The 23,850-nt window shown below is 43.8% G+C and overlaps 10 protein-coding genes across 10 annotated transcripts; 6 read left to right on the forward strand and 4 right to left on the reverse strand.

The window, feature by feature from the left end:
• Window positions 1-194: 194 nt before the first annotated feature.
• O0I10_007967 (uncharacterized protein) lies at window positions 195-2,702 on the forward strand (the record flags this gene model as incomplete). The annotated part of the gene is made up of 11 exons (XM_058487974.1): window positions 195-214; window positions 280-368; window positions 427-507; window positions 596-723; window positions 784-933; window positions 987-1,052; window positions 1,108-1,141; window positions 1,208-1,512; window positions 1,572-2,040; window positions 2,098-2,357; window positions 2,412-2,702. 11 exons carry the CDS (start codon window positions 195-197, stop codon window positions 2,700-2,702), a joined length of 1,893 nt encoding a protein of 630 aa, XP_058341312.1.
• Window positions 2,703-2,870: 168 nt separating this feature from the next.
• O0I10_007968 (uncharacterized protein) lies at window positions 2,871-4,561 on the reverse strand (the record flags this gene model as incomplete). Its single annotated transcript, XM_058487975.1, has 9 exons — window positions 2,871-3,071; window positions 3,141-3,372; window positions 3,434-3,526; window positions 3,588-3,656; window positions 3,729-3,827; window positions 3,891-3,982; window positions 4,043-4,137; window positions 4,206-4,362; window positions 4,442-4,561. 9 exons carry the CDS (start codon window positions 4,559-4,561, stop codon window positions 2,871-2,873), a joined length of 1,158 nt encoding a protein of 385 aa, XP_058341313.1.
• A 1,142-nt stretch (window positions 4,562-5,703) lies between these two features.
• Window positions 5,704-8,454, forward strand: O0I10_007969 (uncharacterized protein; the record flags this gene model as incomplete). The annotated part of the gene is made up of 3 exons (XM_058487976.1): window positions 5,704-5,935; window positions 6,023-6,133; window positions 6,197-8,454. The coding sequence occupies 3 exons, from the start codon at window positions 5,704-5,706 to the stop codon at window positions 8,452-8,454; spliced, it is 2,601 nt and encodes an 866-aa protein (XP_058341314.1).
• Window positions 8,455-8,519: 65 nt separating this feature from the next.
• Window positions 8,520-11,272, reverse strand: O0I10_007970 (uncharacterized protein; the record flags this gene model as incomplete). Its single annotated transcript, XM_058487977.1, has 7 exons — window positions 8,520-9,114; window positions 9,174-9,628; window positions 9,693-9,754; window positions 9,808-10,181; window positions 10,248-10,527; window positions 10,586-10,930; window positions 10,990-11,272. 7 exons carry the CDS (start codon window positions 11,270-11,272, stop codon window positions 8,520-8,522), a joined length of 2,394 nt encoding a protein of 797 aa, XP_058341315.1.
• A 473-nt stretch (window positions 11,273-11,745) lies between these two features.
• Window positions 11,746-12,989, forward strand: O0I10_007971 (uncharacterized protein; the record flags this gene model as incomplete). The annotated part of the gene is made up of 7 exons (XM_058487978.1): window positions 11,746-11,827; window positions 11,896-11,981; window positions 12,056-12,116; window positions 12,186-12,253; window positions 12,318-12,502; window positions 12,565-12,829; window positions 12,888-12,989. The coding sequence occupies 7 exons, from the start codon at window positions 11,746-11,748 to the stop codon at window positions 12,987-12,989; spliced, it is 849 nt and encodes a 282-aa protein (XP_058341316.1).
• A 117-nt stretch (window positions 12,990-13,106) lies between these two features.
• On the reverse strand, window positions 13,107-15,694 carry O0I10_007972 (uncharacterized protein; the record flags this gene model as incomplete). Its single annotated transcript, XM_058487979.1, has 12 exons — window positions 13,107-13,258; window positions 13,319-13,430; window positions 13,487-13,596; window positions 13,650-13,776; window positions 13,839-13,943; window positions 14,000-14,702; window positions 14,755-14,899; window positions 14,959-15,103; window positions 15,161-15,233; window positions 15,288-15,400; window positions 15,463-15,528; window positions 15,581-15,694. 12 exons carry the CDS (start codon window positions 15,692-15,694, stop codon window positions 13,107-13,109), a joined length of 1,965 nt encoding a protein of 654 aa, XP_058341317.1.
• A 704-nt stretch (window positions 15,695-16,398) lies between these two features.
• On the forward strand, window positions 16,399-17,325 carry O0I10_007973 (uncharacterized protein; the record flags this gene model as incomplete). Its single annotated transcript, XM_058487980.1, has 4 exons — window positions 16,399-16,691; window positions 16,758-16,935; window positions 17,013-17,149; window positions 17,223-17,325. 4 exons carry the CDS (start codon window positions 16,399-16,401, stop codon window positions 17,323-17,325), a joined length of 711 nt encoding a protein of 236 aa, XP_058341318.1.
• A 544-nt stretch (window positions 17,326-17,869) lies between these two features.
• Window positions 17,870-18,700, forward strand: O0I10_007974 (uncharacterized protein; the record flags this gene model as incomplete). Its single annotated transcript, XM_058487981.1, has 4 exons — window positions 17,870-18,019; window positions 18,132-18,214; window positions 18,278-18,505; window positions 18,577-18,700. 4 exons carry the CDS (start codon window positions 17,870-17,872, stop codon window positions 18,698-18,700), a joined length of 585 nt encoding a protein of 194 aa, XP_058341319.1.
• Window positions 18,701-18,876: 176 nt separating this feature from the next.
• O0I10_007975 (uncharacterized protein) lies at window positions 18,877-20,823 on the reverse strand (the record flags this gene model as incomplete). The annotated part of the gene is made up of 7 exons (XM_058487982.1): window positions 18,877-18,931; window positions 18,989-19,236; window positions 19,308-20,023; window positions 20,076-20,258; window positions 20,315-20,411; window positions 20,472-20,537; window positions 20,617-20,823. 7 exons carry the CDS (start codon window positions 20,821-20,823, stop codon window positions 18,877-18,879), a joined length of 1,572 nt encoding a protein of 523 aa, XP_058341320.1.
• Window positions 20,824-21,770: 947 nt separating this feature from the next.
• Window positions 21,771-23,791, forward strand: O0I10_007976 (uncharacterized protein; the record flags this gene model as incomplete). Its single annotated transcript, XM_058487983.1, has 6 exons — window positions 21,771-21,941; window positions 21,999-22,184; window positions 22,245-22,347; window positions 22,455-22,937; window positions 22,998-23,195; window positions 23,253-23,791. The coding sequence occupies 6 exons, from the start codon at window positions 21,771-21,773 to the stop codon at window positions 23,789-23,791; spliced, it is 1,680 nt and encodes a 559-aa protein (XP_058341321.1).
• Between the last annotated feature and the right edge of the window lie 59 nt (window positions 23,792-23,850).

Consider the following 23,850-nt stretch of genomic DNA (forward strand, 5'->3'; position numbering starts at 1 on the left):
GTAGCCCATCACCATGGGAGACGAACAATGTAGCGTCATGGCTGGCACATGGATTTTCGCATTAAGCATATGATAATGGGCGGGCATCTGTATGGGTGGTCCACACGCGGAGACTAAATAGAGCAACTAGCAAAGGGGTTGCTGGGGTTGTATCTCTTTCACTCTTGCTTCAGCTCAACCGACAGTGGATGACAATGCATCAGAATCTACGCCTGCAAGTATTGATTGGGTGTCTGCATCACGACTTTATGACATTGGGACTTACAATGCAACGTGTAGATACATAACCAAAGACGTCTACGTCCTTGAGCCCGAGACCGGTGCCAGCCTAGTTATCCGTCGTGATAGTGGTGCCATTACAGTTTCAGGTTCTTGAATAGCAAAGTAGTTGTCACTGCTACAGCATACTAAATAGTTGATTCATAGATGATGCTGTGCCCCCCGTAACCGAACAAGACGCAACGATGACAGTATATGGTGTTCTTGGATTCATTCAGCTGATATCTGGTGAGTGAGTTGCCTTGGCAATGTTGTCGGAGACAATGAGGGAGCGAGCCGTGCGCACAAAGAACATGCCATTCTTATCCTGTTTTAGGTTATTACTTGATCGTCATCACAAATCGCGAAAACGTGGGGACTCTTCGTGGCCATGACATTTATCGTGTGGGATCATTCCAAATCTTGCCACTGGCTCGCAATTTGAGTGGATTATCTGAGGAGCAGGTGAGTGGATGAGAGAGAAAGAGACAAGGCATGGTATGCTGATGTATCCTATCATGAAAGAGAAAAGACGAGCATGAATACGTTTCGCTATTGGAGAGCCATATCAAAGCTGGTGGATTCTACTTTTCTTACAGCTACGACTTGACATTGAGCCTGCAACGACAATCTGAACTTACAGCCGAGTCTTTGGCACAGCCATTATGGAAGCGGGTACATATATACATTGGTATAGAAGAGTATGGAGATGCTTATACGATTATTAGGCGGATGATCGCTTCTTTTGGAATCGCTTTGTATCGAGCAAGCTCATTGACGACGCTACACAAAACGTATGTTTGTCATTCTTATCGCACGTTGGGAATCGATTCTAATTTCACGTGATAGTTGAATGATTTTATTTTACCTGTAATGCAAGGCTGTGAGTATAGTTGGGGTTGAGGCAATCTGGGTTACGATGCATGCTAACTAAAGCCTAACTTTATAGTTGTCGAGATCAAGGATGCACGTGTCAACGGCAAGCCCTTCACCATTGCTCTCGTCACTCGACGTAGCCGCTTCCGCCCTGGTACGCGTTACTTTTCTCGAGGCATTGACAGCCATGGCAACGTATCCAACTTTGTTGAAACGGAGCAGATCGTCTTGTATGACGGCGAGGATGCTAAGCAACCATCGGTGGGTCTCAAGCAGCTTTCTTATGTGCAAACGCGTGGATCCATTCCTGTTTACTGGAGCCAAATTATCACTCTCAAATACACACCACGATTATGGGTGGGCGAAAGCAGAAAGAGTGTAAGTTCAATCATGGAATCGACTTAGCAGCAACCTATTCACACGTTGATGTCTTTTAGCTTGATGCTGCACGTGCACACTTTGATGAGCAAATCCGTATCTATGGCCCACAAATCCTTGTCAACTTGATCAACAAGAAAGGTTATGAGCTTCCCATGGGTCAGGCCTATGCTCGTACTATTGAACAATTGAACGACCCTCGCTTGGATTATACGCACTTTGATTTCCATAACGAATGCAAGCACATGAGATGGGATCGTATCCAGCTACTTGTTGATCAGCTACAAGAACAGCTTGTAAAGCAAGGCTACTTTTACCTCGACGCTACTGATAAGAACGCCCCAGCTGTGCAAAAAACGCAAACAAGTGTGATTCGAAGCAACTGTATGGATTGTCTTGATCGTACCAATGTTGTACAAAGCACGTTTGCTCGTTGGGTGCTTACACAACAGCTTCGTCAAATTGGCATCCTCGGCCCCAATGAATCGATTGAAAATCAACACGCCTTCATGTTCATTTATCGCAATGGTATGTATTAGGTGACACGGAAATCAAATGAGCATACAATTGACGATGCCATCTTAGTGTGGGCCGATAATGCAGATGCCGTTAGTACCACCTACTCTGGCACGGGTGCCTTGAAGACTGATTTTACAAGGACTGGTCAACGTACCAAAGCCGGCGCTATGCAAGATCTCCAAAACTCGTTGACGCGTTATGTCAAGAACAACTTTTTGGATGGTATTCGTCAAGATGGCTTTGATTTGTTTTTGGGCAATTACAAGGTTTCCCCAACTGTCACCCACAGCCCATTTGAAGTGAGCCGACCTCTACGTGTTCGTGTGGTATGTCATCTCTACTTGTAGCCTCGTTGAGTAAGATACTGATACTCTTGATAGGTGCCCTATATCCTCATCTTTGGTCTCTTCATGTTGTTGCTTAATTTATTCCGACCTAGTTACTCTGGTGTGCATTCATGGGTTTCGTATCTCCTTTTGCTGGCATTCTGGTTATCTGTTATCATTTCTGGTGTACGCTTCGCTTTACGTCATGGCGATCAATTTGTGGGTTGGCCTCACCTTGTCGCACTACCAAACTATGATGAGCTCGATGCCAAGGGTGGAATAATGGAAAAAGGTGGTATGGAGCCTCCCGAGATGGGTACACCGCCCGAATCACTGGAAAAGTAACTTGTTGTTATTCATGCACATTACACCCCACAAACAACATGTCATTGAATAAACGTTACATCTATACTATTATCTAGACCATTCAATCCAATCACATAGCCAAATGTTTGATTTGACAATAATACATATTCTTTGTTTATGGCATGGATAAAAAGTGGGAGATTGCATTTATCTACGCTCTAGATCGAATTCCAGGTGAAATTGGACATAGGGTCTGTAAGTTGCGCTGTTGACAGTCTGCAGATCATGGTCGAGCAATTCCTCGGTTGTATCCGCCTGCTTTTGCTTGTCAAAGCCGTGCACGCCACCCAAATGGCCGTATTGATCTACTAAGATTTGATCCACCTTTTCCTCAAACTTGGGTTCGGCCTATCATAAAGAGCCATCATGTTAGCCGATACGTGCGTGATACCTTTAAAAGCCGATGGGGGTACTTACGGCAATGGTCACGGAGAGGAAATCGGGTGGCAAACCATAACGCAATACTGATTCCACAAAGATACGGATAGCTTTCAAGTGAGCCCAAGCCGAAAACATTTCACCAAAGTTGGTTCTTGCCAAGCGAATCAATTCAGTCAGCTGCTCACGCTCAATTTCCTCAGTCTCTTGGAGCTCTTGTTGCTGCTTACGCAAAGCATCTTCGTCAAACTGGAAATCTCTCACCACAAACCTAGCTGCATGTTTAACTTGCTTATCCAAAATATAAACACATCCCCCCTATTCCAACCTACTTTTCTTCTCGTGCCTTGTGTGTGAATTCATCAACCACTCTTTGGAACAACGTCACTGAGAATAGGCCATATTCGTTATCCTCGGCCACCTTGCTATTCTCACACACGAATTAGTGAATCGTTTCATCACTCTAGATGCCTCAAAATCACTTACACAGATGAACGAGGAACAATCATGGATGTCAAGGTCTCGTAAGAATTGAGCCATTGCTTGTAAGCCGTCCTAGTTGAAGTCATGGTATATATTAGTCAATGTGCCTGTGGAAGAGGGGGAATGAGTAAATTGGATACTTGCTTGGGAACGGCTACAAAGAGAGTTGTCAAGTATTCCGAGTTGAGGACGCAATGCTCCTTTTTCACGACGCCATTGAGATTCCTGACCGAGTAGTTGCCACTATCCCAATAAAGGTACCAATTAGATCCTATGCATGTATCATCCTCGAATACATATACTCACGTTTGTTTGCGGTGGAGTGTTTGCAGCGTGTTGCGATTTTGGGTATAGACATTCAATTTGTTCTTGATCAGGTTATCCATCGAGTTCATTTCCTATGTGTATCGTTTATGAGTGCCTTCAAGAACAAGATGGAGTTGCTTATCCTTTGTTACCTGCACAAGGGTCTGGGTAGTTTCTTGTAGCGACTTGTCGGTGCGGTATTTCATGCTATTCCATTGGAAAGAGTTCAAATACTGGTCCACGGTCTCTGTATAGCCATAACCCATGATGTGAGAAGCACTCGTTACGTGAAATAAAAGACGTATCCATACATACTATCGTTCACAAGCAAAAAGTCCTGAACAAGGGCATCGGGTTGGCCACGTACAAGGTTGCTCAAGACGTCAGCTGTCTTGTTGACCGATTGTTCAAATGCTGTGTCGTGTCTGACGAGCTCATCTGATAGTAGGACAAGTGCATCCAGAGTACCAATCTATGCATGTGAAGATGGGTGGGAGGGGGGTATAAGAAAGGAGAGCTACAAGGAATGCCAATGAGAAAATGAAGCTTGCCTTAAAGTCGGGAATGGCAAAAGGATGAATCTCGGCAAGAGGCTTGAGTTTGTTGGTGATATTCAAGAGAGTATTTTGCTTCTGGCCAAGAGCTGGTACCGAGACAAGCGTGTACTTCATTTTGCGCGTGGACCTGCAGGAAAAAGGTGCGTTAAGAGTTACCTTCGGCGTTCTTCAAACGCCATGTCTTGTGGGGCGGACCATGAATCACACACGGCGTATGTAGATGAAACAGCATAGCACTACTACTACTGCTGCTGCTGTCGCCACATGGGGGATAAATAACGTATACTACTACTCTTCCCTCTCCATCGGCAGTAATCCACCTATGCAGCTTAACTTTAGAAGAAAAAGGGATGAATAGACATCATCTCTCTTTATCCATTTAAATACATATGCATCATCTGCTATACTACCCTTATTCACCTATACTTCACTCTGGTTGAATTCTTAACAGCGCATTCTTGGGTGCCAGATATGGGATGTATACCCACCAGGTATTCATCAATTTTGTGATTCGGTTGTTTCCTTGCTCCCCTTTTCTCGCTTCTCTCATACAATATAGTCCATGGATACCGGAAGGTTACTATTATATTCAATCAGCGAAATATCTGGTGGCAACTACGCTCTTTGGGCAGCTGAAACGACATCTGGGATCATCTCCTTAATATCAAGTGTTGTTGTATTGTCATCCTATTTCTTCATTTTGTGGTACAGACCACCGATGGTGAACCGAATCTCGCTGCGGCTGATTGTATTCTCGTGCTTCTGCACCATAGTGTTCTTGTGCTTGCACTATGCAACCGAAGACATTAGCAACCATAGCGAAGCCTGCCGCGTGATCATCTACTTCTTGATCATCACCGATATCATGGCCTGCATGTGCTTAGCTATGGTGGGTCTCAATCTGGTGATGATATTCATTGTCCGGGTATCGAATCCTGCTCGCATGGAAAAGTACTATTACATTTTTATATGCATCATGGCCCTCCTAGGAGCTCTCGTACCCATTGGTAATCAAGTTAATGCATCATTGATAACGAACGTCAGTTGCTGGTAAAGCAGGAAATGATGAGGGATAGCCATTGATCCTTTTGCTGAATCATGCATGCACACCTTACAAATGTATTTCAGGTACCACTACTACTTTTACGGTCGTCTGTATCGCACCTTCAGATGGGCAAGTTTTAGGAAGGCTATCATTTACGGCATATTTTACTTGATCCTAACGATATACACGTGGGCTAATTGATATACTATAGATGTGGTATTATGGATGCATCTTGTTCGCATTGAGCTTTGCCGCCGTATGTGCAGCCATGGCTATTGTCAAATTTTATCGGCAGCAAGATTATTTCATCGGCACTCTTAATGTAACCCGAAAACAAGTTCGACAGCAGGCTGGGCTCATTTTCCCCACGCATGGCCAATATGCGCAAAAGACGACTGTCATCATTCGAAAGGTGGTGTTGCGATGCATCTGCTATCCACTCAGTAAGCATTTATCCATCAACATCATACCTGTTATCTCGATTCATGTCTATAAGTTTGCAGACCTGATGTAAATATCGCTTTATATAGTTCCACTCATCTCAAAAGCATGGGGTGTGGGCATTCAAATAGCTATGATTAAACATGCGAATGTTCCTTATCCCATTTTCTGTTTGGATGGCTGGTTCGCCAACTTTTTGGGTAGGTGTTTGATTCTCATTGTTCGATATCGTATGCTCATCATTGTATCTTTTTATGGTAAAGGTTTCATGGTGAGCTTTATTTACTTCACCGATCCATCAGTGATAACGGTGGTGCAAGAGATATGGACCCGAATTAAGCAACGCTACGTCGATGAATATTATTCTGTGAACATAAGTCGGTCGAAAACGACATCGGGATTTGCACATCACCATCCGCCTCAACCACCTCCACCTCCACATAGTCCACCTACTAGACAACAACGACCATCGGCTAGCACTACTTCTATTCAAAGTCCCACAGGCAGCAGCAACCAATCCATACGCTCCTTTAGTGCCGATGACGCTTTTCTTACCATGCGATACGCTCAACAGGATATGCAAGACACCATGACATCATCGCCACAAGCACATCAAGCCATAGTTGACAGCTCAGCACCATCATCAGCTGTACCTGTGATCGCGTCAGAGTTAAAGATGCTCGAAAAATACTACCGCAACCGATTGCAAGGAGATGAAAAAGGAGTGTCGTCTCATCAACGGATACCTTATTTACGGCGATTCACATACCCCAATGCTAATTCAGTGCAACGAAGACATCGTCCAGGGAAAATTTACAAGGTCGTTGAAATAGCAGATGATATCCAGCTTCGTGAACTTCCATCAACATCACAACAACAACAGCACACTCGCCAGCAGCAAGAAGCAGCAGCTACCTTGTACAAGTGCTTACCATGTTTTATATGGAAAGCCGGTGAACAAGATATGGGGGATGGCGATGAACAACAACAAAAGCATGATGTTCATTGTTACTTACGAGGATTGAAGAAACAATGGGAAGACATGGGACATCCACGTCGTTTACCCATGCATCGTATTCGCACTGCCGATATATTACGTGGATCAACGCTTAGTCCAGAAGATCGATCTGAGATTTGGAGAATGAATACCAATGCTACGGGTACTGTTGATGAGGATCAGCTTGATACGCATCTATCACATGTTTCGACAACAAGTGGTCCTTCAGGATGGGCAGAGGTGAAATCCTCTGGTTACGTGGAGCCCTATGATCATCCACAAGTTGCAAAGTTGATACATTGGTTTTTGGTAACGGTGTGCCGAGTAAAACCAAGAGATAGGCAAGATCACGTCGTGGAGCTTATTGAACTTTTTCCTGTAAAAGAGGGGGATATGAGCTTGGCAGAAGCTGCAGCACAGCAAGGAATGCAAAACAGGGCGTCTATACGATCATCATTGTCACCGGAAATAAGCGAGCAATCACTTCCAAGCAGCATGAAAGAAGATACTAGTGCAAAAAGAAGCAGCTACCTATCACAAAGCAGTGGAGGGACTAGCAATAGCAGCAAGGCGTCTACAACAACATCGAGCCTTTCAGGGTCTCCTAGGGTGGTGGCAAAGTCTTCAAAGCTCAAAGGTAAAGAACCTGCAAGAGGCAGACCAAAGAAACATCCATTATGGCATGACAATGAGCGTGAACCACACATTTCCAATGCTGAGTTGAGACCTGGAAAGGATACGCAGCGTCGATCAATAGAAGATGGCAACCATTTCTTGTTTACAGTAACCAATGACAACGGTAGCCAAGAACATCATGAGTATTTATCAGCGTTGCGTGAAAGTGGTGAACATCTCTCTCCTCCACAGCGACCTGGTTTGTTACGAAGGATATCGGGAAAAACATCGCCTGGTGGTAAAAAAGAGAGCCCATCCTCCTTTTTCAGCATGTTGAGTAATGGAAGCCTTAAAGACAAGCATCCACAACAACGGATACCAGGTGAGAGCTCTGAAACCAAAGTATCTTTGGCTACACCAAAACCCGCCAAACCTATCAGCCCATCCGTTTTCGACACACATCGAAGCAGCCCTGAGACCGAAATCTCATCCGCTGCTCCTTCACCCACATCCAATATCTCGAATCGAGTTTACCCTCATTCATTACGAGCACGACCCAAAGAACAGTATACCCAAAAGAGCTGGATACCACCACTATCAACTGCCAGATCAGTGGAGAGAGATGGTGTAGCATTACGAAGAGTACCATCAACGCTCGTACAAGATTTTCTTAACAAGCATCGGTTATTGGTGGATTCAGAGGCTACCTATCGACGATCTACTGCTCGCGAGAATCATGCTGCAGCATTGCAATTCATATCCACCATCGGTGCCGGGTTTTCACAAGGTGTGACAAGGGCCATTTATGTCAGCAATTGGGAGCATGATAATGAAAACAGGATAAAGATATGCAAAGAGTCATGGTCATTTGAGGAGTTGGCCACCAAGTTAATGGATCCTGATATGTAATAATTGAACCTTTATACTATACAAATAATGATTGAATAATAATGAAAAGAAACCTCTTGCTGCTACTACATCTTTATACTTTTCGCCGCATTGCGAATGCTCATTGCTACACGTTGTTCGGCAAACGCCACCATGACTCTATCTTGAGCATCGATAGCATCCATAATCCCTGGGAATATGGTATGGTCGGACCACATTCGAGGACCATAGATGACATGCTTGTACCATGGCCTCTCATAGATACCCTCTGGATCTAATAAGTATCGCTCAAAGAGAGCAAGGCGATCATTGACTTTGTCAAGGCGTTCTTTGAGTGATGATGGCACATCAGCAAGGTGTTGGTAATCATGGACCTCGCTTTCTAAAAGACCTAATCCCTCTTCAAGTCGCCCTGATAGCTTGGTGAGCTTGTGGATTGATTTGTATAGCAAGCGGAAAGGTCTAGCATATGCATCAACATGCTTTAGGTTTGAGGCATGAGCTGTTGTGTAGTACTCTGAAAGATGCTTCCAATGGAGAGAAAGTGTAGCTGCATAATCACCAGGATGCAGGGGAAGAATGGGGCTGTCTGAAAGTCGTATAGCCAAAAGGGCCCAGATTTTGACCAAGGTCATATGATAGCGATAATCGGGATCGCCAAATGTTTCCATCCAATGAATGCTAAATGTCGTATGAGTATCTTTGTATAGCACGCATAATGAGATTTCATTATTGCTTACCTGTCATAAATACTATGCTGCACACCAAAGTCGCCCATGAATCCCATGTTGATACTAGCTATTCCAGCATGATGCAAGAATGGTGCAAAGTCCGATTTTGAGACAATGTTGCCAATAGTTGGTTCCGTAGATGGAGCACTTGTGCGATTGGTAAATTCAGCCCATGCTTCATATACGGTGGTGCCACTTTGTGGGTCTGGCACAAATCGAGCGATGTCATAAATCAATCGTTTGAGCGAAGGGGATGCTTGCACAGCGAAATGTGGTCCCGATACAGCTGCACCCACATTAATGTATACAGCAGCATGTTGATCAAGCCAATCTTTGTGATACTCCATCCATTCGTTAGACCCAGCCATGGAGTATTCACTTGCATCCCATGATGCTAGAATAATCGTACGTGCTGGTCGCCAGCCTTTGTTGAGTAACGTCCCAAAGACTTTTGCCACCTCAACCTTTTGGGATAAAAAGATGATGATGAGCATAGTATCAAGGGTGCTAAATGGTTCCATAACATACCATTACAGCTGATCCTGAAGATGAGTCGACCGCACCATATCCCCATGCATCACGTCGATTGCCTTTGAGAATAAAAGATGAGCATCATAATCATACAAAAGAATCACGATCATACCAAGGATGACTGCATGATCAGGTTCTTGAGATCCATGCATGACGCCAATCACATTCCACACCGGTGCTACCTTGTTGTCGACGATGTTTACAAGCTCGGCATTCCCTTCTGTGGGTCCACTGTAATAGCTAACATCTGGTAAGCCTCCTTTCCAGCTGATATCGCCAAGGGTGCCACGACCTTGCATCGCTTTCAATAAGGATAATGCATCGTGATAGGATAATGGAAGAGAAGGAATGTTGGGTAAAACTTGTGCTTCATCCATATTGAGTCGCGTGGTATTTTTGGTGGCAGCCCATCCAGGTGTCAAAGGATCACCACTCGCTAATGAGGAAAACTCAACTGACCCGCTTCGAATAGAGCTTGAAGGACGCCTTGTTTTCAACCACATGTGATTAGTATAGGATGATAATAAAGATGGCAAAACCAAAAAAGCTTACCATGGCCCATTGGGATATGGCTCAGCTGGATGGGTATGAGGAAAACCATGCTTATTGAAAGGACCATCATCGATAGGGTCAGGGTAGATCAAGGCACCAATACACCCAAACTTTTCGGCAACACGAATTTTTGTCCCATCTGGAATTCCATTGCCAGCTCTCATGAGAGCAATAGTGCCTGCTAGTGCAATCCCTCTATCAAGTAAGAGCTGAAAGTCTTTGAGGCCACCATAGTTGGCGTAGACTACAGGGCCAAGGGCACTGCCATTTTTGGAGTAGGCTTGAGAAGGATGAGTAGAATATTCTTTTCCCAGAATAAATGCAAATACGCTATTTACCATGAAACGCAGCGGGGTGCTTTATGGTTTCATCATCGCCATCTTCTCCCACCAATACCTTCTCGTGCATTGTAGCTTCAAAGCGTAGCTCTTCAGGTCCTGTCACCAATGCAAATCGCTGTTCTTTTGGTTGAGTGAGCAATGGATAATAGGTTTCAATTGTCGTGTTGAAGACACCCATTTCAATCCACTTGTCACGCGTCCATTCAGCTTGTTGTCTATCTACGTCAGAGCCAGCCATATGTACTTTGGAGGCATATACGTGGAAATGGTCATGGATACTATCATTGGATGGTAGATTGAGCACCAATCGCTCTGTCTCGCTCAAAGGGCGTGTTTCAAAAACTAAAGATCCAACTACAATGAGAGAAGTGATCTTACTATATACCATCTCACTTATTTACCAGGCTCAGTCTCAATCCAGACAGCTATACCAGCACCAAAAAGGAGCATTGTGAATACAAGCAGGACAGCAGTAAGAGTAACTTTGGTTGTGGTTCTCTTAGGAGGCTCTAGCGTCATATGTTTTCGATCCAGCAATGGTGCACTTTCATTGTTCGATGGCTTATTCCACATTTTTCGTACACGATCGAAAAATGTTTGCTGTGAGGAGATGGCGGATGATGATGTCCCACCACCACCACCATTATCATCATTTGGCAGCGTACTAGTGTAACCTTGTCGCATGTTGTGGGGTAGGAGAGGGGGGAAAAGATGAAAAGAAAAAAGAGATGAATGAAAACAGAAATAAAGATTTGTAACAACCTTGATGTTGTGTACTTGTTTGTTGACAAAGAAGCATTCTACACCTCCAGTGTGTGTGGTGGTGTCTTAGCCAATCATCTCGTAAGAGCTATACAATCTCCCCAAGCGTAGCACATACGTCTCATCCCATAGATCGCTGTTCAAATACTTACCATCAACGAGACATTATGCCATGCACTTGCTTACTTTCATGATCAGGGCATTCTATATCGGATGTGGCAGTCAGGGATGGTTACACAAAAAGCGCTATTCAAAGCATGGAATGCACCTTGCTTGCATAATCAGGGGAATCAAGGCTTTTTAATCCCCATTCAATTCAGTCATATTGCATCCCTTTCTTCTCCGAATCGCTTATACATACATCTTACCCGCACACACATGCGTCAGCAACATCGATGACAACGCATATTGTACAAGAGCAGCAGGATCTCGGCTGGTGGAATGTAGCTGGATCATCGATCTTTATCTTATTCACTGGTATGTAATCTACCTTTGTATATGCCAGCACATCCATCATGTTCATACCATACGTTCAACCATTTTAGCTTACCTTAGCCATGTGCTTGGTATCCAGCTTGAGATACCATTGATCGTGTCGAGTCTACGCTGCATATTGCAGCTAACATTAATGGTGAGAGTGTGTGCGATCATTATTATCAAAATGGCTTGTTAACATCACTCTTCACATGTCTCGTCTTTTTCAAGGGCCTGGTATTAAATGACCTGCTGCACATGACACAGATGTGGTCTGTGGTTTTAGTTTTTGGTAAGCCTGATGCTTATAATATACCTCGATTCATATCCCATCGATGCTGAAATGACTTGGATGATATAGCTGGATTTGTGTTTTTGGGCACTTTTGAAATCATCTTTCATCGGTGTCAAAAAACGTTGTTGGGTCTGGTATGATAAAAGGATGGAAAAAGAAGCGTGTATACAGATCGCTGATCATCTTGGGGGTGGTCAGTTGCCCACCGTATTCTTGGTGCTCTTTATAAGCAACGGCTTAATTGGAGCTGTAGGTATTCGATATGCTCTTGCAGAATCACCGTTTTGGGAACCCATGATCTTTATCCCAGTGTTGGGGATGCTACTTGGGAATACAATGAGCAGCGTGGCTATGAGCACAACCACTTGTATTGAAGGTGTTATGTATGTAAGCTATCCTCTCACACGCATAGAAAGCTGAATCTAATCTTATTTACATCCTTTAGGAATGACCACCTTATCATCGAGACAAGGCTCTCATTTGGCGCGTCACGAAAAGAAGCTCTACGACAAGTGGCGGTTCAAGCTATTCATACATCAATGTTGCCGCCTATTACACAATTGAGCATTATGGGTCTTATCAACATCCCTGGGATGCTTGTTGGTCAACTATTAGCTGGCGTGCATATCCAGGACGCTGTGCGATACCAAATTTGCATCATGTTCATGTCCACAGCAAGCTCAGCGCTTGGCGTATTGTTGACCACCTGGGTATGTGTCTCTCTCATTGATATACAAGTAATCGAAAACTAACATGGCCATATTCAAGATGTGTTTATACATACTTGTCGATAAACGACATTCCATACGTGTTGATCGCATCGTCGAGTCGAAACCTCTCATGCTTTGGCGTGCCTTCTGGAGTCGTTAATCTTAATATAGAGACCCCCTTTTGCTCATCCAATCATTCTCTCGCTCTTTCTCCATCCATTCGCATTGATCCAAAGGTTACTTGATCGTCATACTTTAATAGAAGCATACATTAGGGCTAGCTACTAGCTAATAATGCATTGGCCAAATTCATAGATAAACATTGCTTCAAACGTGCTGAGGATGAGGGGTCTTGGTGAGAAATGTGCTGTAACAGGCGTATTAAGTTCAACGTATCCTTTTCATCGAAGATCACAACATCATTGGAAGCTAAAACAACAAGTTAAGTACGCAGCTCTAACAATACGGTATACCAATAACTCATCCTACCTTCAAGAACAGGCAATAAATCAAGCAGAAGACGCATTTCATAGCCCTTTGGCACATCAGGTGACTGTAGCAGTTGTTTGGATAGAAGAGCAGCATCATTGTATTTTTTGTCCTATGACAATAGTTAGATCAATGAATAGGATATCTTTTTGTTGATCAACGACGAACCTCAAGTAGATCTTTTAAATGTGTGTATTCGACCAAGAACGCATAGTGTTTGCTTTGCATCATCGTAGCCTTGATAGCACCGCCCGCACGAGAAACGGGGTCCAGGATCCCTATACCCAAAAGGGTCATTCTATGCCCCATTGATACCAAGATGCTCACTTACCTTCTTTGAGATATCGTTTCAGTATACGTTCAGCTACCTGATCCACTGCCACAATATCCTTAGCAAGAGCGTAATGAATGATTGCGTTGCTTTGGTCGCCATCTTCGTCGTACTTTTTGGCGATTTTCTACATAGCAGCAGATGATCAGTAAACGGGAGAATGCTACTCACAATATCCCTACTACATACCACATCCATAATCCTTCGGGATCTTGAAAGATCACGGTCCTTGCAATATTCGATCATTTCCTTCAAGTGTGGAACATCCGATGACATGGTTCGCTTGTCCAAAATCTAAGTCCGGTAAACATTAATAATCTCATCATGAGATATCACTACCTTCAACTCACATTTGCTGCCCAATATTCTCGGTTCACATCACATGATTCAATGTAATCGATTGCTTCTGACCACATGTCATACTCTGTGGTAATCATCTGGGCAAATACATGGGTGATGGATTGTACAGGGCCGGTGCAACTTTCTTGGTCCATCTCGGCCAAAATGGTATCTTGGGAATCATCACCATGATCCAGAAGCCCGCCCGTGATAAGCAAATGTCCCAAATGAGTCTGAAGCCAATAATCATCGTAGGAAATCAATGCATGGTCCCAATTGTGTGTGAGTATATAGAATGATGCTGCTGTGACATTGTCGCAATCAACGCGTGCATTGACTAGGTTGGCAAGGTCACCAAGCTGTTTGGCGTTCTGAAAAGGGTCGCAATAGATCATCGTGCCAATAAAGCTCTCCAGCAATATGCCCGTTTGTGTGATTGTGTCTTTGTCGCCATGAATGATGTTGTACAATGTATCGATTTGATCGTCGTCGTCCGTTTTCAATCGCATAAACTCCTCATGTTCCATCTTTCGTTTGCTGATCCATTCTGACCATGCTGTTTCTTGTCGAAGTGTCGCTTGTGTTGATATACATGGCATTGCTTTCAGTAAGCTGATAAATCGTACAAGGTGTCCTTGCGTCGAGGATGTGCATTTTGGCATTTGTGATTCTAGCAGATAAATTGCTTGTTTGATGTTGCCACGCAGTAATAACCTATGATGACATGATTTAGAGAATACTCTTGAAAAAAAGGGTATTTACATACCGTTGAATCGAATGCCATTGATCCTTTTTACGTCCTTCCATATGCTCATCTGATTTGTTGCTGATATCCGAGTGCTCAACAATAACCAATTCGTCATCATCAGGGTCGCGTTGTACTGTGTCGGTCCCACAAGCATCTGATACATCTATAGTGGATGGATCTCTCAGAAATTGTAATGCATCGTCTAGTGGCTTTGGATCTTACCTAGTGGCCAATTGAAGTTTAACCAATCACGCAATTCCGAAATCATGCTGTCACCATCCTCTTGAGAAAAGCAAACCCGCTCAGTGAGATCCAGCAAACGAGCCAAGTTTTGGATATGGTCTTTGTCTTCAGAATCATCGCTGGCCTACATAGAATACGTTAGATCGGTGTATAGCGTTTGTGATGGAATGCTGTTACTTGCGTTGGTCACATGATCAAGGTATGCATATACAAGGCTCGTGTAATCTTTAGCATAATTTGCCAATGCTGATTTCCTATCATTGTCAAGTTAAACATGGCTTCATTGTCATCTTTCAAGAAATGCATACTCGTTTCTCGAAAGTTGAAAAGTCGATGGAAGAGATGTGTTGCTGCTCTTGTTGCGTAGTTGTTTTCGGAGCCGTTCCACTTGGACGAAGATGGCATGCGATGCGAGATAAAACTAGCAAGACATATGATCAATTCAACCCCATTCAATTCTCCTTCTATCAATGTATCACATACCTCGCGCTTGTTCTTGGGTGCATTGGCAGCTGCTTTGGACATGCGCTCGGTCAGCAAATCTGTTTCCTGTGTCGTGTTAGATCGCATACTCGTGTTGTTCATGAAGTCGATTGCATACATTGTGCTTGTCTTCAGTCTCTGACTGCCATTGATCCTTGTCATTGCTGTCTTCAGTAGTTGAACGTGACGATGGGTCGACCTTTTCAAAGTCTTCACTGCTGGTGTTGCTCATTGGAGTAGGGTTGATAAAGAGGGAAGGAGAAAGAGACCACTATAAGAAGAAAGATACCCGCCTGCTACGCGTGCGTGCATATTGCTTTTCCGCGTGACTCGACAGCCCCATTCTAATCTCATACATACATGCACACATACATGTACACACACATACACATACACATATACATACACGCATAAAGAAGATATGGTGTTAAGGGCTATTACCCATAAGAGACCTATTTCATTATCGTCATTTTGATTGTCGTAGCTGTCGCTATAGTTGACGGATATCACTTTTAATCCCGCATCCCCCCGTACATGACTACTTTGAACCCATTTTTATTCTATAAAAGACCTGTGGATAGATGATGATGGATATGGAATGGGTGGCTACGTGTGCCTGTGTATGAAAGAAAGAAAGAAATAGGATGTGATGGAGGGAGCAGAAGACAAATTTCTTGCCAGCTGCGGAAGGCTAGCGTGTGTTCAATATATACAATGACCCATATATACAAGCATACACATATGACAATGAAACCAATTCAAGAACAATGAAAAGATAAGGTATAATAAAAAAGTTGGATGTATTCAGAAAAGAGCAAAAGAAGGTAGGATTCGCATACTCAGTGTGAGCCAGCAACGTCACAAATTGTTTTGGTGAGCGTTTTTCAGCTGACAAGAACTGGTACCATTAGAAGCCCTCTTGTTAAGTTGTTCAATATGGCCGACGTCGATACACGCCCAACCGAAGAAAAGCCGGTCGCCACCCAAGAGAAGCCCACCGACGACGCTTCCATCGACAATGCTGCTGAAAACACCAACGCCACTGAAAGCGGTCAAGAACAACCCGTAACGACTGTATTCCACGATCGTATCAACTATAATGTCAAGCATCCTCTTCACAATTCCTGGACTTTGTGGTTTGACAACCCTCACAAGAAAGCCAATGCTGCTTCTTGGTCTCAAAACCTTAAGGAAATCGTCACTGTTGAAACCGTCGAAGACTTTTGGGGGTACGAATACACATACACATACGCGCGAGAGAACGATCATCGCTGACCCATCGACTCTTTATATAGCGTTTACAACAACATTGCCAAAGTCAACCATCTCGAATCCAACTCCAACTATCACTTTTTCAAGAAGGGTATTCGACCAGAGTGGGAAGATCCTGCCAACGCAGAAGGTGGCAAATTCAGCATCCAATTCCCCCGGAACCGTACCGGTGAGACTATCAACAAGTATTGGCTCGATATGGTGAGTTCATCATCATCATCATGATGTGTGATAGGGGATATCATGTGGGCTGACAAAGTGCATGATTGTATCGGTAGTTATTGGCCATGATTGGTGAGCAATTTGCCCATGAGCATGAGATCTGTGGTGCTGTCATCTCGGTTCGTAAGGTCTTTTTCAGATTGGCATTGTGGATTCGAAGCTCGGATAGAAACGAAACCACTGAAACTCTCGGGTATGTTATGCAATGGAATGGATAAAAAATGGGGGATCTCGCTAACAATTGGGTATTCGATATATCTATGTAGCCGTCAAATCAAGGAGTTCTTGGATATCCCATCCAATCTCAATCTCGAATTCACTCCCCATGGTGAGTCGGCCGCAAAGTCGGCTCAAAAGTTCACGCTATAAACTGCTGTACACACACAACACGCACCCACACACCCACACGTATCATAAAAAAAGCAATAAACTTGTTTTCCTTTCACAGCCTGTAAATTCATTTAACTCTTGTCTATGTGTTGGATGGTTGCCTGGATATTAGATGTATGTATGGAAGATCGTCGTGTTCGTGGTAATACATTGCATAGAATCAACCAAACTAATAAAATCAATATTTGACAAGTAACTTTATATGTAGTGCATTGCATGAAATATAAAGATGGGGTGGGTGACAAGTTGGGATGTTGCTAGGGCGACCTTCCAAATTTGGTAAACGGGATTTGTGCGGTGCTCGTCCGATGGGCTAAACGTCGCATTCGAGCAAACTGTGTACGCCCTCTTTTTTCTGTGGTAGCAGTAAGTATCATAGGGTATTAGAATGGGGAAGAGTGGATGTATCAACAAGAGAATGAGTGGATGGATGGATGAATAGATGGATGAATGGATAACGATATCAACGAGAACAATGAGCTGATTTTATTTTCTTTCCTTTCCCTTGCATTCTAGATTGACAATGGCTTCGCACAAGATCACCAAGCTCGCTGGAGCTAAACCCACCGACGAATTCGAGCTTAGCATCGCCCAAGCTCTTGTCGACTTGGAGAACAATGTCGCCGACTTGAAGAAGGAATTGCGTCCTCTCAGCATCACTGCCGCCAAGGAGGTAATTCGACAACCCCCCCTTTTTATCCAACGCGACATGACAACAACACCTCCTCCTCCTCGAATATGGAAGAAAAAATGTATACTAAAATGGTATTGGATGATGGCTTTAGGTCGAGATTGGTGGTGGCAAGAAGGCCATTGTCATCTTTGTCCCTGTTCCTCAGCTTAAGGCTTTCCACAAGATCCAACAAAGGTAAATAGACTCGACAAAGAATGGATGGAAAGAGTAATAGCTAATATGAATGGAATGAATTAGACTCACCCGTGAGTTGGAGAAGAAGTTCTCTGATCGTCATGTCGTCTTTGTCGGCCAACGTCGTGTTCTTGCCAAGCCCAGCCGTCGTTCCAACCCCAAGCAGCCCCGTCCTAGATCTCGCACTTTGACCGCTGTTCACGATGCCATCTTGGAGGATCTTGCTTATCCTTCCGAACTCGTTGGCAAGCGCACTCGCGTTGCAGTTGATGGCTCCAAGACCATCAAGGCGTAAGTATAAAATGGCATTGGGATTCTATTTGGGAACAATGAGATTGATATGGCATCCTTTTCTTTTTTAGTTTCTTGGATCCTAAGGATGCTACTTCTTTGGAGTACAAGCTCGACACTTTCTCTGCCGTTTACAAGAAGCTCACTGGCAAGGCTGTTGTTTTCGAGTTCCCCACCAACGCTGAGCTCTTTTAAATGCAACCATCGCTTTGAATAAAAGGTGAAACAACATTTTCAGCATCCCTCATGTAGAATGATTATTTCGTTTGGTATCATCACGCTATTATTGCATTGTGTCATGGATGGTGGGTGGATGGAGGATTGAACGTTTTATTTGGAAATCAAAGCTTATGATATCGGTCATGGTACCTTTACTCGAAAGAAATACCCTGTGCGAGAGGAAGGGCCCCAGAGTAGTTGATGGTGCTAAACAAAGCCTTATTAGACGTGGGATGATCATGCTATTTTAACACACAAACTTACCAAGTGCCTCGTCGGCAGTATTGTTTCCAAGCATCACTACCACTCTCACGGCCACCACCAGTTGCCTTCTCACCACCAAAAGCACCACCAATCTCAGCACCATTGGTAGGGATATTGACGTTGATGATACCACAATCAGAGCCAGAAGGACCAATCCACTTGAAGATGTTCTCAGGCTTGTTGGTGAAGAGTGAGCTTGACAAACCTTGAGCAACATTGTTGTTGATGCTAATAGCTTCATCGAGAGTCTATGATAGAAAATGATGTTGTAAATAAAAAAGCAATCCTATACAATTCAATGATTCCACGTCTCTTTTACCTTGAAAGTCATTGTGTGGAGAATAGGTACAAAGGCTTCGTTTTGAACGACTTGCATGTCAGGCTTAACACGGGTCAACGTGGGCTTAACAAAGTTGCCACCAAGAGCTTCGCCACCATACAAGATTTCACCACCTTCTTGTTTGACCTTTTCAAGGGTATCCTTATAGGCTTCGACAGCAGCTGAGGTATGCAATGGACCACACAAGACACCGGCCTCGAGAGGATCACCAATCTTAACTTGGCTGTAAGCCTTGACCAATTTGTCCATCAACTTGTCATAAACGGACTCATGCACAATCAAACGACGCGTGGTTGTACAGCGCTGACCAGCAGTGCCGACAGCAGCAAACAAAATAGCACGTGCAGCCAAGTCAATATCACAATCATCCATGACAATCAATGCATTGTTGCCACCCAATTCGAGAATGGATTTGCCAAAGCGACCTTGAACAACCTTGCCAACTTCGCGGCCCACTTTGGTAGAACCGGTGAATGATACCAAATCAGCACGTGGATCAGATGCAAGAGCACTGCCAACTTCGTTGCCACCAGTGACAAGAGAACACAAAGCAGGTGGAAGTTGATGTTCACGCAATGTCTTTTCTAAGAGACGAGTAATAGCAATAGAGCACAAAGGTGTAGTAGGAGCAGGCTTCCATAGCACACCATTGCCTGCAACCAATGCAATAGCACTGTTCCATCCATAGACGGCCACTATTTTTTTCATGTTAATAGATCATTTGTTGTATAAAAGTAATGGGCTTACCTGGGAAGTTGAATGCACTAATGACACCCACAGTACCAAGAGGGTTCCATGTCTCAAGCATGTAATGTCCAGGGCGCTCAGATGGAATCACCTGACCATTCAACATACGAGAAAGACCAAGAGCATATTCAAGGATATCAACGTACTCTTGGATCTCACCAATACCTTCGGGGAGAATCTTGCCTAATATTGATATAAGTATGTATATATGATGTTGGCCATTCTTTTGGTTTGCTTACCCATTTCAAGCGACACCACCTTTCCAAGTGGCTCGAGGTTCTTGACCAAGGCATCACGCATAGCCAACAACACCTGACCACGCTTGGGAACAGTCAACTGTAGGACATTGATAAGTAAAGATGTATACAACGTATGTATGAAAATAGGATACCCTACCTCACGCCATTGCTTTTGAGCCTCACTAACACGGTCCAAGGCAACATCCAAGTCATTTGTGGATCCCTGTTGTTGATGCCACGACGTTTAGATAATTAGAAATAAATGATACCATACGTAATCAACGCTATGATTTGTATATTACCGAGACAACTTCAGCAATGACTTCATTGTTAACCGGGTTTACAGCAGGGATGATGGAACCAGAGCCTTTCCATTCACCATCGAAAACGCCCTTGTTACCAGCTTTGGAGATACCAAGACGATCAAAGGTGTCACGATGTCTCTCAAAAGTCGAGAGATAGCGTGCACGATAAAAGCGGGAAGCAATGGCTCGGGTTTGTCTAAACATGATAAGAAAAGAAAAAAAAAGAGACAACGATCACAATGTGAGGATTGGAAGCCTTCTAAAGGATTACTCTAAAAAGGGATGGGGGCCGTGGGAATCTTATCAGTTCCCGTGGCGTTGCTCGCTACATTATGCGTGTCAGATCGTCATCGAAAGCGATTCTACCGAAAATACTGGGTACTCCCTCAGGTTTGCTCACTGTGGTTGGTATTTGTCTCTGGGACCGTGGTAATACTTTACGTGCCACAGATCATGGCCGACACTATAGGCTTCACGGCACCACGCATTACTATAATGTCTACATATGAAAGACTTGTTTCATAATGATCAAGACGCAGAATGCACATGTTTGAGTCCACTATTACAACAAAGGTGCACTCATAGAAGGGTAGCAATATATAGGTATGATATGAATCCAATGACATTTGACTATTTGTGGATCAATACTAATGGATACGGTTGCTTGGATCTTCACACGCTATTAGCCATCCCCGCTTGTTCAGCTGATGTATTGGTCCCACACTTTTTCCCTCCACACATTGTACACGTACGTACACCTCCTCTCTCTTTCTCCTCCATCCACACCCCCCCAAAAAGTAACATTCACCCACCAGGGGAGGAGGGTGGGGGGGGAACAAGGTTTATAGTTAATGATGCGTCATTCATGCCTTTGGATCCAATAACAAAATGAGGACCCGATCTATTACTATAACAATGATCCTCTTCTTTGTCAATATGGGGTGGGACGAAGAATGGACATAGCTATTAGCTACAACTACTATGTAATGTGGAAGTGTATAAATAAATGGTTGATCTCTTCATGACGAAAGCAATTCATCAAAAAGATAGCGTTGGATGTTTTTCATGTTCAGCGTCATCCTCTCTCGCATGGATTTGATCTTTTATACTCCTCCTCTCTTGACCTTGATACACCACCAAACCGCTCAACAATGTCGGGTCATGTCGTTTATTCCTGCGCCTGCCTAAATGTCCGTCTACACCTCGCAAACAACTACTATTCAGATCGTCACGATGCTCACCGGGCAGCAGCATTCATTCGTCTAAGCGATCCTCATTTGGAAGGCTGGCAATTTGAGCTCGGCATGGGTGGTGTACAATCTGTAAGATATTGATGCCAACTGATCCTATGGCTTCACTCTCTAATCGCGTGTAAACAGGAATACAACACGCTCATTCGAACAAGAGCTCGTGATGACAACTGGATGACGGTGTCTTGCTTGAATTGCACTACTGGTGACGTTTATTCCATACAACGACCCACCAAGCCCACTATAGTCTATCCTGTGGATGCTCAAGACCTTTATCGACAAGGCGATCGTGTGATTATTCACAGGGAAACAATTGTAAGCGATTGAAGGTATCATTTGGAAGAGTCAACTGGTAGCTAATGGGTATGATCATAGTATGGTGAAGACATTGACAAGCTTAAGCAACATACCAATTATTCCAGCAACTTTGGTATTGTGTTATACACTGATGCAACAGAAATCTCGGCTGATGATGAAGGTAAATGCTCTTGTAAGGTGTGTGTGAGTGTGTGTGAATGGGTGTTATGTGACCTAGTATGACTCATGCGTCGATATGATTCCCCTGCATGATTTCTTTCTCTATAGCAAGTGTACCAGGCGAGCTATATTCTCAGCATACTCAACTCAGCCAACAATTGGAACGATCGCTGAATCAGATGAAATCAGAAACCGACGCACGCATTGAACGCTATCGGCAGGAACAATTGGCTGCACTCGAACGTGCCTCTGCAAAGGCAAAATACGATCGACAACTTTTATGGCACAAAATGTTGGAGGTATCAAGGACGGTGCATGAGCAAGAACAACAACAAAAAGGACACGATCAGGATACTTCCGAATCTTTATCAAGGAGTTTTGTTCGATTTGAAGCACATGATGGAATGCGACAACAGCAACAACAACCCTCATCGTCATCTATGGGGATTTCAGCATCACCAGCTCGTTCGGGTAGCCGTTCATTTGTGAAACCATCATCACTTCGTGCATCCAGCTTTGCTCTAGACGAACATCATATTTCATCCAGCCTTCGAGATAAACAATTTCATCCCGTTTCACAAGATGATGAAGGTAAATATCCTTGGAGGATGAATGATGGTGAATCATGTATTCATTGTATTATAATATTAGATCAACCACTTTCTTCAGATGAGGATAGCGAAGGAATGTTCGAATTGGATGAGGATATGGTATCCGAGGAAAAGCAAGGAGATGAAAAGGGCAAAGGCAAATCAACACCCACATGGAGCAAACGAAGATCCAGTACCAAGTACATCCCAGGATTTGAAGTGGAGGAAAACATACATATCGAACAAGAGGATGATCAAGGTAAGAAAAAGGATGTTGTCAATGATCAATTACAAGATCTAACCTTTTTTGTTGTAGATCCATTATCGACATCTGTTTCTGCCTATGCTACATCAGTACCTATTGCTATCAGCTATGAGCAACATACACCCAAATTTACCCAAGGATCATTCAATGAGAACGCCGTCAACCCTGCTGATCAAGATCCTACAAACGTAAGAAGCAGTGTACAGAAAAATACCCGCCTCGATCAACAACAACAACAACAACAAGCAAAGAGCCTTGTCAGCTTTGATCGATTTTCCCTTGCTGATCAGGAAGCATCCCTGCTATTCCCACCACATCAACAACGTCGCAAGTCAATCGCTGTTACCCGTACCACCCATCGTCCTCAGCTGGATGGACTCGTGGGTCAATCTCTGGATACTCGAAGCAGTCGACGCATGTCTTTATTAAGGCAGGATGGATCACCTACCCATAGTGCATCAGATGATGAGGATGACAAAGGACCCATGATTCCACCTCATGTGTTGGCTGCCAATACTTATAATGATGAAACGGAAGAACTCTTTGGTGCAGTGCCTCGAAGCGGTACTTGGCGAAAAACCTTTGAGTAAAAAAATGGCGATTTACTAGTACAACAATAAACAATCACCACCACCTTTTAATCCAGTTG

The sequence above is a fragment of the Lichtheimia ornata genome (genome assembly GCF_029851405.1).
Source record: "Lichtheimia ornata isolate CBS 291.66 chromosome Unknown scaffold00040, whole genome shotgun sequence".
Classification (NCBI taxonomy): Eukaryota; Fungi; Mucoromycota; class Mucoromycetes; order Mucorales; family Lichtheimiaceae; genus Lichtheimia; species Lichtheimia ornata.